The sequence below is a fragment of the Aythya marila genome (genome assembly GCF_965140915.1).
Source record: "Aythya marila genome assembly, chromosome: 5".
NCBI classification, from domain to species: Eukaryota; Metazoa; Chordata; class Aves; order Anseriformes; family Anatidae; genus Aythya; species Aythya marila.
In genome coordinates, this window is record NC_139046.1 from 20,492,712 (window position 1) to 20,506,301 (window position 13,590).

At 45.1% G+C, this 13,590-nt stretch overlaps 1 protein-coding gene across 5 annotated transcripts in view; it reads left to right on the forward strand.

The window, feature by feature from the left end:
• The first annotated feature begins 5,812 nt into the window (after positions 1-5,812).
• Positions 5,813-13,590, forward strand: part of LOC309878827 (receptor-type tyrosine-protein phosphatase eta-like) — a 73,075-nt gene continuing 65,297 nt past the window's right edge. For 4 of the 5 annotated variants that reach the window (XM_082761807.1, XM_082761809.1, XM_082761811.1 and 1 more), the window contains exon 1: positions 5,813-5,944. In XM_082761807.1, coding sequence (XP_082617933.1) covers positions 5,870-5,944 — 75 coding nt within the window. In that variant the 5' untranslated portion in view covers positions 5,813-5,869. Of the gene's footprint in view, positions 5,945-6,529; positions 6,638-13,590 lie in introns of those variants that run through there. The other variant, XM_082761808.1, reaches the window with a different exon arrangement.

Consider the following 13,590-nt stretch of genomic DNA (forward strand, 5'->3'; position numbering starts at 1 on the left):
CAGCTGCACAAGCTCCCAGATTCTCCCAGTATGTTCCAGACTCGTGTCAGTTCCTGGTGCTTTTTGCTCTATATGCTACCTCAGACCTGTCCCTTACTTATGGGTTGCTGAGATACGGATGTGCCCTTTGGTAATCCCTACAGAGATTGTCTGTCGTGAACATTGCTCTCCTGTCTGAGTAAAGCTCTGTATGTTTACTGTGCTAGTAGTCCTTTGCAACCCATGACATTATTCCTGCGTGAAGTCTAGTGACTACATGGGATGGCATTCATGAGGCATGTTATAGGGCCAGGACTTCTTCCCTACACCCATTGAAGCTAAGCCTATTTGTTGCTGCATAGAAGACAGCCTGCTTACAAGACTGATGCCAGTTTGAACTTGAGTCACTTACAAAAATGTTCTGTTGTCTTGGGAGTAGCTCAGGTGCTGCAGATGCTTTGGAGTGTGTTATTCTGTGGGTTTTCAATGCATATTTTCCCCTCAATTATTATGTAAAAGATATCCTCCCTGCCCACCTTCCCTCCCACTCAGGAAACTGGCCGCTGAATAAGTGTAATAGATTGACTGAAGGTGTTTCCTGCCTCTGAAAGTCATTTTCAGTTATTGCACTTTGAAGTCTTGTTGAAAGTCAGGTCTAAAAAAGAAGACAAAAGCTTGTATTCAGTTTGTTCTCTTTTCTAGCCTCCACCACGGCAACAAAAAGCAACTAAAACTGTCTTTCTCCTCTCTCTCAGTCCAAAGAAAACCACCCCAAACCTGGCCTAACCAGGACACAGAAGTTAACTTTCCTCTTTCAAAAAGTGACATTGCCTTTCAATGTCCTATTTGGTCAAATTTCACCATCCAACTTAAAGATGGTCATGCCAGCAGCTCAGTACACCTTTTATTCCTTGTGAGGAACATAAGAAAAAGCAGAAATGTGCTGCTTAGGAGTTACAATACTACATAGCAGTCCTCAGCCAATAGTTCTGGCAGCTACAGACTGTGGAGAACTTATGTGAGCAGAAACCAGGTTATATCCACATCCAACTTCGGAGACATTCCAGCATCTATTATAACAGTAGAACTATCCCAGGTGCAGTACTAAATAGAAGGTGTTCTACTTTTTTTTTTTTTTTTTTAACCAAAGCTGCTGCTGAGCGTAGCATTTGCTGCAAATTCTTCATTTTCTGCATGCAGCTAAACACCCCAGGAAGATCCACAGCACTCATGAAGACGTTCACCTCCATAACCTTTTAATGAGTGTAGCATTATCCTTTCCACGCACTGCTCTGCTTTCGAGGACAACTTCTAATTTAATGTCCAGCATTTATCTTGTCTCTGAGGCCAGACAGAGAGACTGAATTGTGTGCTGTGATCTTCCATTTGATTTGAGAACATCTGAACCAAATTAAGTACAGATTTTTGTTCTGTTTTGTTACTATTTGTGTGTGGACATGTGTGCATATATATAAAAACCTTCTCCTGTGAAGACCTTTAGTCAATCTTTTAGTCAATCTTTTCTTTCAAGGTTATTTTAAAAGCAGTAGAACTGGATTTGTTCCCAGGACAACACTGTACATTATGGTGATGTATGTTTTAGTTTATTCTCCCCTTATTTCTCTGTTGCAATATAAAAGGGACTGGAGTCCTGTTTTCCTAGTTGTTCCCAAGAGATGCATCTGAGTTCAGTGGTACATGGAATCCTGAAGGACCCTTTTGGGGTCTGAGGAAGTGGTGTAAATGAGTCAGAACGATGTCAAGCAGAAGGAGCACTTTGGGCTTACATTGCTTCAGGGCACTGAGCAATGATGGACAGGACAGAAGGCCGTTTGTCATTCAGCATGAGTCACATAGGTCCTGTCTTACCTGAATCTGTGAACTTGCAATGGCAAGCAAGAACACACACCACTTTTTGGATCCCAGTCTGAAATTGTATCACTGAGTGCTTCCTCTTATTAATGACAATAGTAACGTACACTTTCCTCACCCATTGTCCTGGCTCGCCTATTTAAATGGCAAGCTGATGCTAACGCTTATTTTTTGCTGAGTGCTTATACAACACTTTTGTACAGCAAGGCCCTGTTTTGGACTTTGCTGCTGTAAGCAACTAAGGAATGAATGCTCTGCAGGGGAGGCCACAGATAAACCTATCCAGCCCAGTGTCCTGTCTCCAGCAGCATTAGGAGATTGTGCTTAAGAAGAGCAAAGAAAACTGACCGCCATCTCAGATCCATGACTAGCATCCAGTCTTTGATTTGGGATGCTGCAGACTCACCTCTGCCTTCTTCCTGTTTATGGACATGTCCTTAGATTTGTCACCCTTCTTTATGGAACTGCTTATGCCATTTGCCTTTAAAACCTGCTGTGGCTACAGATTGCTATGTTTGCTGCCTGTTATGTTTAAAAACAAACAAACAAACAAAAAAACATATTGCATCTGTTCTAAGCCAATGTCTTACTAGTTTTGGTGTGTGGTTTTTGTTCTAGGTGGGATTTAATGAAGAAAAGCTCTTCATCCTATTTTTGGGTAGCTTTCTCCACTCCATTGAAAAATGTTACCTTCTTAAGTCTTTGTAAGACAGCTGTGCCATCATCTATGTCATTTTAACTGCCTTTCCCTACAAAGTCCATTATGTCCTTCTTGTGATGCTGAGACTAGAACTGCATGTCAGTCAGGATGTGGGTGCACCTGGATTTTATGTACTGGCAAAATGATGTTCTCTGCATTGTTCTCAACACCCTTCCTGATGATGCTCAACAATGTGAAGCCTCTTTTGGCTGACACTGCATTGAGCTGATGAATGAAACTGTGAATAACTAATGAGACTATGCTATTGTGATCGAGGCTGGCTGTGGTATGCAGTTAAATATAGCCATACTGATTTTTTTAGAAACTATTTAATTGCCAGTCTCAGTGCAAGACTGATATTATCGGCCAGGATGACTGCTCTGAATTGGACTGCTTTGGATTACTGTATATTTTTGCAGTCTCCCCTTTCTCTCTGCCTGGAACATCAATAGTACACCTTACTGTACAAACTAGATCGCTCATAAGTAGTATGCCTGCACATTCCTCCTGGATTTGTGAGCAAGAGCCCAAGGCCACTTTTAAACTTAGGTCTCTTGTTCAAAAACTTGATTATGAGGATGTGGAAACACTTCTCTCTTATGCTTTCTTTTGAAGAGGTTTTATGACTCAGATGCACAAATTAACTTTCAGATGAAAGTATGGTGGAAGCTTTAGCCCAGGAGCAACACCTACCCTGTTTTATAATCCTGTCACGCATATAGCTTTAACATAAGCCTGTAGAATAAACACAATTTACCTATAGAAACAATTAGGCAACCACAGCTGTCATTCAGGGAATTTCCAGCAGATTAGTAACAAGCTGTGAAGAGCCTGTGGCCTGAAATGCAACCTTGAGCCTCTAATTCCTGGATATCATTTGTGTTGAGATGGTTATTGCTGCTGAACAATTAACAATTAACACCTGGAAAACTCTTTAAAAAATCTGGGATTTTATTTATTATTTTTTTTTCTGTTTTCAGCATGCTACGTCCCACATTCTGGCATGAATCACAGCTTGTTGTCATCCAGCTCTTTCCTGTGGTCTGCATGGCTAGCATTCAATGACAGTATGCTATAGAGAAGAATCATTGATCCAAGGAAACTATGAGGTACACTTATTGTTCTTTCTCCACTGACCTCTCAAAATAAAATCAGAATAGCCTATTTTGTAATATTCACCCAAGAATTTTAAACAATCTAGGGGAGATGAATGTTTCATCAGTGTACATACAAAAAGAAGTTTGCTAACATTTTTTTTAATGAATCAAGTGGAAACTGCAACTCTGTTTTATGTTACAAAGTGTTACATTCTTATATTTATTGACACTTCCTACTGTGGCCATCTTTGGTATATCTGAGCTTATTCAAATGTCAGTGAATCCTGATAGGTCACATCAGTGCAGCTGGTGTTGTGTCACTGATTGCATACTTCTAGCACACAATAAATGTCTCTGGAAATGAGTTAGTCTTTTGAGGTCTGGTAACAGACACTGGGTATTGTACCCTAAAACAGTAACGAGCGTCCTATGCTTTATGCCAGTTTAACCTCATTTAAGAAGCTGCTGATGACAATGCTGCTAGTGATTGTTACAATCAAAGATCTGCATTAAGGCAGTTCTATCCTACAGGCCTAGAAATACTGTTTTGCTATGTGTAAATTTCACAGGATTCATACAGTTTCTTGCTGCTGTGGATGTTCCAGAGATGTGACTACCTCCCAGAACTACACAGGCCTCTTTTTTCAGGTAATTGACATACAAGTAGTTGTGAGGATTCAGCCACAAGTATTATATGAAAGTAATTATCATAGATTCTGCATAGCCTGTACATGGAGAGCCCCTTCTGCTATGATGGATCCAGACAGACATGCTTTTGTGAAAGAGTTTTAACTTCCCGTAGTGACGATACAGCTGGCTGGTTGCTTTCTGGAGCAAGGGATCAAATGCCTGAAGAAATACAGTACTTTCTACTTCTAAGATGGGTTCTATGGGCTACTGAGGAAAGAAAGATGAGTGAATTTGAGAGTCTGGGAATAATGTGAGTTTGGGAATGGCAACTCCAGCTTCAAGATCCTTGTAAATTTGAACAGGTCAGAATCCCATTTCTTGCTCTCTCAATGCCACTGCTGCTTGAATCAGTGGAGAGATTCCCACTGAATTTTAAGGCTGGCTGGATTAGCTGTTAGACTGTTGTACTGGAAAGGCATGCAATCAAAAACACCACGATGCTCTTGCTGTGAGCTGGAACTGAGGATGGCCAAGTACAACTGCTCAAGTGCAGTTGTGCAGCATAACCCTGATGTGCCGCCATGAAGATGGTTGGTTGTGTTTAGATGCAAGTGAAACCCTGCCTGGGCAGGAGCTGCGGTTTGGCATCTTAGAGCCACCAGGGCTCTCTGCAGGCACAGGGAGCTACGACAAGGAGCTTGAGTCAGAGGTGTAATTTCCAAATTGTAGGGTTTGATCTGCAGAAGATATCCCAGTGTTAACTTCACTGCAGCCAGTGAGACTTCTGGCAGTCATGTGGCTTACCAGGAAGAGCCTTCAACTGGAAAATAATTCTCAGGTGCCTTGCACAGAATGGAAAGTCTAGAAAAGATGATTTTGTTACGGGATTTTGTACAGTGCTTATTTTCTTACTTGAATGTGCCCTAATGATTAAGTAGTTTCATGAAGTAATTATCTATTTCCTCCAAGCCTTACTGATAGGAAGGGATGAGCAGCCTCGTTATCTAGCTCTGACTCTCAGCCCCTCACACACGTAGCCATGCACATGCCCTTATTCTCGGGAGTCTCCCCATGAACTCCCAGGCAACAGCCGCTTCCCTAACGCTGAGCGTGTGTTTTGAGGGGCAGACGGGCCAATCGCGAACATGTGAGCTCCCAGCCTTTGGGAAAACCAAGGCAGCCCGTGCTCCCGTAATTAAAGACTCGGGGTGTAAGCTCACCTCGCTCGGCCCTTTCCCTTCTCCCGGCCGAGGGGACGCCTTGAGGGGCAGCAAGGGATGTTATAGGGCCAGGACGTCCAGCGGAGGAGACGAAGAGAGGGACGGGGCCACCGGGGGGGGGGGCGAGGGGTGACAGGGAGCCGGGGGGAGGCGGGGAAGCGCCAGCCGCGCCGCAGCACGGCCATGTAAGGGGCGGGGGGAGCCGTGCCGAGCCCCGCTCAGGGCTCCCCTCGGGCTCCTCCCGTGCGCAGCGCTAGGGGGAGCGGCGGCCGGGAGGGCGGCGCCGGGGCGGGCGGCGCGGGGCCATGGCTCCGGGGGAGGCGGCGTCGGGCTGAGCGGCCGGCAGCGCGCCGGGAGCGCTCTCCGCCACCATGAGGCGGCTGCCGCGGCTCCTGCCTTGCCTCCTCCTCCTCCTGCTGCTGCTGCTGCTCCTGCTGCCTGCCGAGGTGAGGCGAGACGAGACGCGGGGCGGGGGTCTCCCGCCCGGGGCGCAGCCTGCCCGCCGCACCTGCCCCGCGGGGAGGCCCAGGGCAGGTGTGCGGCTGGGGCCTCCCGGCCGGCCTTTGTCCCCAACCGGGGCTCGGTCCCCTGCCGGGGTCCTGGGGGCTGCCCCCTTCTGGGGAGCTCAGCTCGAGGGGAGGGGGGTGGCTGCCGGCTGACACCGGAGGCAGGAGCCCGCGGGACGGCCGGGCGTGAGGGTGCCCCCGGGTGCTTGCCTCGCTGAAAGCTACCTGGGGGATGGTTCCAGTCCCCCCTGCTGTGTAGGGTAGCCTGCCCTCGTTGTGTCACTGCTGGTTAATTAGTAATGCGTTATTTGCACTTCTCCCACGCCAGCGATGCGTGTCGCCCGCTGGGTCCCAGGCTTCAGGAGAGGTGTGGGTACTGGGCAGTAAAACCCTGCTGTGCTGTGGACAGAGCGGACCTGGTGGTGTACGGCCGTGGGCCAACCAGAGGCCTCTATTGGCACGGTTGTGTTTCAAGCTTACCTCTACACCTGAGCATGATGCAGGATGTTCTTCCAAGAACACCTTTGGGTGATGTAAATTGTAATCCCTTGCCAGGTCATCCACCCATCGCTGGCTGGCATAGACTTTCACCCCATGCTTGTCTTGGCTGATGATTCTCTGACGTTTCCATAGGTATGCTACGTGACTGCTGCGAGCTGTCATGTCTGGGGGCTTGCTGAACTTTTGCTTCCAGAAATACTTGCTTGGCTGCTCTGCTTTGACCGTTTCTCCTACAGAAGCGTGAGCATGTGTTGGTATGGACCAAGGTGCTCAGTAACCTGTGCTGACAGTTCCCCTGGCTTGTTTTTCAGGCCCACCCTGAGTGTCACAGAGCAGAATTACACCACCTATTGTTTAATTGTTTTTTCCTTATCTTACATCGGTACCAGTTTGTGATTACAGACAACAGTTATTGTAAATCTTTGCTTCATCCTCTTTGTATGTTTTACGGATTCAGTTTTGGGTACCTGTGTTTCTGTAGTTCCATCTCCTTTTGCTGTTGTACGAAGGCTGGGAGTCATGGTCTGACAATGCTGAAGACTGCAATTTTTGACAGTCTCGGTTGTGACATGACCCTTACCAGTGAGCCAGGACTCTGGGTCCACCAGCATTCTTGACTGGTGCTGTTCAGTACCTTGTGGGGTTTTGAATATTGGGAGCGCCTGCTTGATCTCTTGAGAGAGGTGGGGGAATGGGAACCGAGTCCCTGTGAAAATCATTCACTTGTTTGAAATAGCTAAGTTTCAGTATGGCTGCTTGTGGTGGTAAGGGGGGTAATGTGTGAAAAGTGTATGTTGGATTTGTGTAACTCGTTAATGCCAATAATAAAGATGTGAAATAAAGCCTTACTTGGAGGGAATGATTGCTCTATGCATAATTAGTCTTGCTGCCTGTTCCAAGTACCATTGATGTGGTTTTGTTCTCTAAAAATAAGGATGGCATCTAGTAGGGAACAGTCTGGCTCTGTGTGGTGAATTCTTGGCACAGGTTAAGGCAGATGTCAGCGCTGGCCACTGTTGTTCATGGTGTGGCATGTGTGTGGGTACAGGGACGTGGCCTGGGGCTACCTGGTGAGTTATCCTGGAGGATGAAGGAGGCAGCAGCTGGTGGGACCATCAGGCATGTGCCATGAGCTGGCTTCGTGTAGTGCTGGTAAGAAACTATGGCCCCTTGTCTGCAGTCTCCCTGCTAGCCTGCAAGAGGGAGGACAACGAGTTGGATGGAAGCAGCTTGGCAGGATCCGGCCTCCACGTTGCCTCTGAGACAACGGCTGTGGGGTCGGTGAGGGCACAGAGCTCCTAACACAGGCAGCATTGTCGGCCCCAACACACGCGAGGGCTGGGAAGCGTCCCGAGCTGTGGAACGGCTGTGTCACGGCAGCTCCTCGGTGGTGTGACAGGCATATGATCTTTCTATGGTGTCTTTTACTCAAGGATAAGCATCTTCCCTATTTTTTTTTCCTTAACGAATTACAAAATAGTGGGCAAGGTTGGCTTTCTTTTGTTTTAAAAACAAGACAAAGGAACCTTGTTTTGTGTTTTTATGGGAGCTGGTGGTTTGAGAATGATCCTGGTAGTGATACAACAGCATAACATCCACTACTCAAAAATAATAGACTTCTAAGCTCCTGTGTTTGTGTGGTTGTTTTGGTGCTTAGAATTACAAATGCCTTTTATGTGGACCTAACAGCCTGTTCTTACAGCTTATTCCCTGCACAGAACTCCTACTGATGCTGCGTGAGTCGATTACATAGGATTATGACTTAATTGCTGATGTGAATTTTGAACTGAGGAGTTTAAATGAAGCACCATCATATTTAAAATGTGGGCTTGCCATGTGTGTATGTTGCACGTCGGTTAGTTTCTGCTACATACTGGTCATTGCTAATCATCCTTGTTGATTCTTGTGTGGTACTTATTTTAGTTCATAAAATTATTCTACTCATCACATGAAAGAAAAAGATGTTCAAAGTAAGTACCATTTACAAAAAGATTTAGTAAATATTTTGGTGTAAATCTATGCATGGCTCCTTTAGAGCTTTAAAATATAATAAAGCTTGAGAAATGTGAGGCTACCTAGCTGCTACTGTAAAGCCACCCCTGGGTGAAGCCTTTAGCAACCACCATTAGATAGATACCCTTGTTTGGCCTCACTGGTCCAGAGACCTGGGCATGCCTGGAGTTACGCCGCGGAGAGCTGGAAGGGAAGCTGTGGCTGTGGACTGTGTTTCCTTGTGTCAGAGGAGCTTGGAGATATACTTCTCATCTGCCAGGACGCATTATTTTCTGTGGTGACTGATGGTTGATGCTCTAATGCAAATGCTTTCATTCTTTTACTAAACCACAGTTTAGGCTTATTTCAAGAGCTTCTGTATGCTCAAAACGAGAACAGATGCTGCGAACACCTTCCGCAATGCTTCATAAATGCTTTGTTTTCAGCGCGGCACAGATGTGCACAGCGACTGTGTATTGCAGCACACTCAGTTGGTTTCCAGTACTTGGATTTTAGTCCACAGCCAGCAATACACAACCAAATATCTTCTTCTGCGTGTTTGAGATCAGAATTTAGGCCTACAGTGGAAATGTTGTCTGTGCAAACAGCCACGCTATTATTAGTACTTCCTCAATTATGTGAGCTACATGCAAGTCTTTGTTGAGGATTTTCATGGCATGTCATTTTTTTGGATTGGAGTTGCAAAGTATCAGAGAGAGAGAAATTGTTACTGTTTTAAAATTTTGGGTTGTTTATTATGTGGGGCTGTTTTTTACTAATCCATATAATTTTAATGTGTGCACTTCCGTCTTCCTACTACAATTACAGATCATGGAGTGAGCATTTCAGCAATGTCAGAGGGTGGTTGGGAACTGGAAATTTGATGTTCGTAGGTATGAAACCATCCCAAGTCATCTGTTTGCTTGGTTTTTTTTCTTGCTTAAAAGAAGATTTCTGATATGAGCAAAGCTATTGAACCAGTCAGTCTCTGCACAGCTGGGTGCTAACCTGATGTGACTGCTTTTTGTTAGACTTCAAAATTTGAATGTAGATAATACTTTGAGCATCATCAAAGGTCAGTGGGAGCGTAGGAGGAGCTAGTTGAATTTTCTTTAGCAGAGAGGGTCTACTGCTATGTAGGAAGGGGAGAGTGACAGAGAACCTGCCTTAAATGGAGCCATCAGTAGGAAATCAGCTTTCAGCAGGAGATGACTGTGTGGAGGAGGACATTAATTGTGGGGGGAGGTTGCCAACTAAGTGTAGGTGAGCATGTGCTAGAGTGTGAGACGTTAGAAAGCATCTGCTGGGGGGAAAGAGTGATCAGGCATGTGCAGGAAGAGAAGAACAAAACAGATGCAGTGCTCTGGAAAGCAGCACCAAGGCTTTTCTCTAAGCGCTTTCCAGCTGTTCCCAAATGTATCTGCACATAAACGGGCCCCCTGGGGGCTATTAATCCAAAATTCCAGGAAAAAATCCAAGATTAAGTGGGAAAGGTATTTCTGAAATCCAGCAAGGAATGGACACATACATGTGGTCCAACCAGAGCTAGATTGATGAACTCGTGGCTTTTACTTATCTTCTGAGCCGTTGATGGGCATTTGGTGGAAAGGGCAGGGCAAGACGAGAGAACAGTCATATCTTGCCATAGAGTCTGACTGATGTTGATGGTGTTTGGAACCTCACTGAATGTGTGTAGGGTTGTTTTCCCATCGCCACCAGGACATTTGAAGAACCCCTTGTTCCCTTCTAATGAAACCCGTAGTGTGACTGTCACTCTTTTCCCACTCCGATTGATCTGAGACAGCCTGGGCCACGTAAGAAAGCCTGTGTCTCCACCTGTAGAAATGCAATGGTAGAAAATGAAACTGTGCTTTCACCAGCATCTCAGAATAGAGGAAATTGTGTCTACGGCTATAGCCAGAAAAAGGAATGGAAGAAGAATTGGAATCTGCTGGGGTACCAGACCTGTGGGGCTGTAATGGATCTCAGACTTGTGTCCTGCAGGTATTTGCAGGGAAGAGGGCTGAGACTCATGTCTGAAAGAGCCCTGCTGTGGGGAGGAGAAGGGCTGTTGGAAGGATGACCTCTAATCTCCTGGTCAGTGTCAAGAAGCCTCCTTCTGCCCAGTACTACGCACTCCTCTTGTCTTCCCTTTTGTATTCTTCCACCTCCTACTTGATTGGTGCACTTTTGACTTCTCTAATTGTGTCGTACAGTTTTAGCCAGACTAAATTAGTAAAAAAAAAATCAACTATGTCATTGGTGAATTCGTAATGTGTATGTCTTTGTTGTCTCTTTTAAAATGTTGGGGCTTTTTGTTTTCTTTATTGGAAAGACTTCATGGTTTTTTGGTTGATTGGTTTGGTTTTGTGGTGTGCAGGAGAATGCCATCTACATACCGTAGTACTGTTTTCTGTTTACTGTGCACCATATGGGCCAGGGCTGGAATATAAGGAGTAATTTGTGTGAGCTCCCCCCACCCCTACTGAAGGTAAGAGACTTTTGCTTCTGAGCCCATAAAATCATCAAGGCAAGGCTTGAGCACTGGGTCTGGAGCTTTGCTGTAAATTACAGCCTGCCTACTGTAGCCTGGTGAGCAGATGCAGTCTTGTAGTGTTTCTTGTTGGAGGCTGTTGTGTTTTCAAATCGGGTTTTCTACCAACTCTGTACCAGGAAATAAGGAGGGAGCCAAGCACAGGTGCCCAGGATTAGGTTGGTTGTGCTCTGCTCGGCTTGTGAGTCAGGGGCATGCTGCGAAGGCGACGGGGCAGCGGGCAGTGGCCAGAGGAGGATGCAGCTTGGGTTTGGGGCAGACCAGCCTATGTACACAGCGAGGTATGGGACTGTCTGCGGTGTTACAGTTTGCATGCTTCCTGCTGCCTCCCTCTGACGCTCATTTTGCCTGCTGTGTCAATTGCCTGGTCCCTGCAGATAAGTGGAGGTTGCTTTTTTCCACTGCCCACCTTCCCTGCAATTTCCTTATGATCCCAGGGCATTCACTTGAAATTTTGAACTTGCCCAAGATACTGTGCTCCAGAGGAACAAAGGGGAATACCATGGGAGCTCGTTCACTTAGCATCACCTGACCCATGACTAACAGCAATCGATAGCAGCTCAAGGACAGATGATTTGGTGCTTACTGTCTGATTGGTACGCGGAGGGATCACATCCTTGTCTTTCTCTAAACTTGCTCTGCTGCCTGTCCGTGCGTGAGGTGGCCTGTGCGTTTTAAAGTGGAAATGGCAGGGAAGATGCCGGTAGTCTCCAGCACCAACAAAAGTCAAAATGTGAAGAGGAGCCCTGCCTGGCAAGGGCAGCGCTCCTGTGTGCTGGCCCTGCTCTCGGAGACCAAGAGGGAGCTTTGACTGAGAAAGAAGGGGGCTCCCACTGTGAGCCTTGGGGTGCAGGTGGAAGGAACGCACGTTGGTTTCACCATAGCAGAAAGTAGCTGTGTGGAACTGTCAAGAGAGGTTGACTCAGCCTTACCAGTGGTTTTGTCACAGAATTAGGTGTGCCACAGTTTCGCTGTACTTTTAAACATTAAAACGTGATGTTGTTATGAAAACCAGGCTGAAGGGGAAAAACGGTGCTTGTGGAAGCCATCAAATTTACAGATGCAAAGTTGTGTTGTGTTGGTAAGGAAGTTTAGCAACAACCTGCATTTTCCTTCTTTTGTGGTTACGCTCGGTTGTTTTCTCCCATGCTGCAGAAGCTTTACGTACTTGTAAATTCCTCAAAATGAGAGGGAAATAGAACGAACAGTGTTAAATTGCCAGGGTCCTTTTAGGACATTAAATTTTGTTTTCTTTCATTACTTTTCTCCAGTGAAAGCAAACATGGGAGTTCTAATTTTTCTTGGTGCTGCGCATATGAACTCTCATTCACAACCTAATTTGAATTTGGGGAATTATTGACAGGGCATGGTTTTTCTGCTATGTGAATGACATTTTTGAAGACCTTGCAGTCCACTTGCAGGATCAGCCACTGCTGATAGTAGACTTGGAGCTCAATACCAGTAAGAAAAATAAATAATTTTTTGGGCTGTGGTCATGATTCCAGTGCCTTTTTTTTGTGTGTGTGTGAAGTAGGCTGTGCGTTATTAACTGATGTCTTTGATGGCTTCACCTTGTATAGATAAATATTTCTTTTTCTTGTAAAGGAGAAATAAAAGTGTAGGCATAGTTTCCTTCTCACAGTTTTTGTAAAAGTGTGTCTTCAACAAAACCAAGGGGAAAAAACAAAGAAAATGAAAAGAAATAGCTCTTTCTTTGGGGAAGTTCAATGTCTTTGGTTCAGTTTGCATAATTCTTTGTGAGGGGAATTCACCTCCATGGTATAGTTCCGTGCAGCTGGGCACCGGGGGAAATAACCAGCCCGTCGTTGAGGTCAGGATCTGGCCTTTTTAGCTGGTGTACTGCGGGCACCACAGATGTTTAAGCACAATTTCCAATAGATGTATCTGACAGCTGGAGAAAGGAGACCAAGGTACTCTCACATGAGGTAGATAACATTAGCATCTGCAGAGTGAAAATACTTTCCTTTTCTTTTTCCAGTATCTCTGCAGTGTGAACTTCTATTTCTGGAAGTATTTCTGAGATAGAAGATTTTTATGTGAGTTTGTTTTGCAGTTTTTCTGATGTGGCTAACAGACAAGCTAGTTATTTTTTCTAAAGAACCTTGTACTAGTTTTGAAACTACTCTTACAACCAAAAAAAAAAAAAAGTATGCTTGAAAAAGCATACTTTAGTTTTAATTGAATGATCAATCATAATAGATATAAATTAAATATATTGTCACATCCCCATTAAAATAAATATTTTTGAGTGCGTGCGAAACATTTGTAGATAATGGTATTATGAATGTGTTAACTCAAGTTCAATTTTAAATCGTAATTACAGAGAAGGACAAGGCTGTACAATCTGGAATTAGATCTGTTGGCCCTTTGTCCTTTAATCTCTGTAACAATGCAGGTAATTGTATGTATTTAATAAATCTCAACAATACTCTCCTTTGTGTCTTTTAAAGAAAAAAAAAATAATAACTTTCCTTTGTCTATAACTTCTATCAAGGACTTGCATTTGGTGATGTTAACA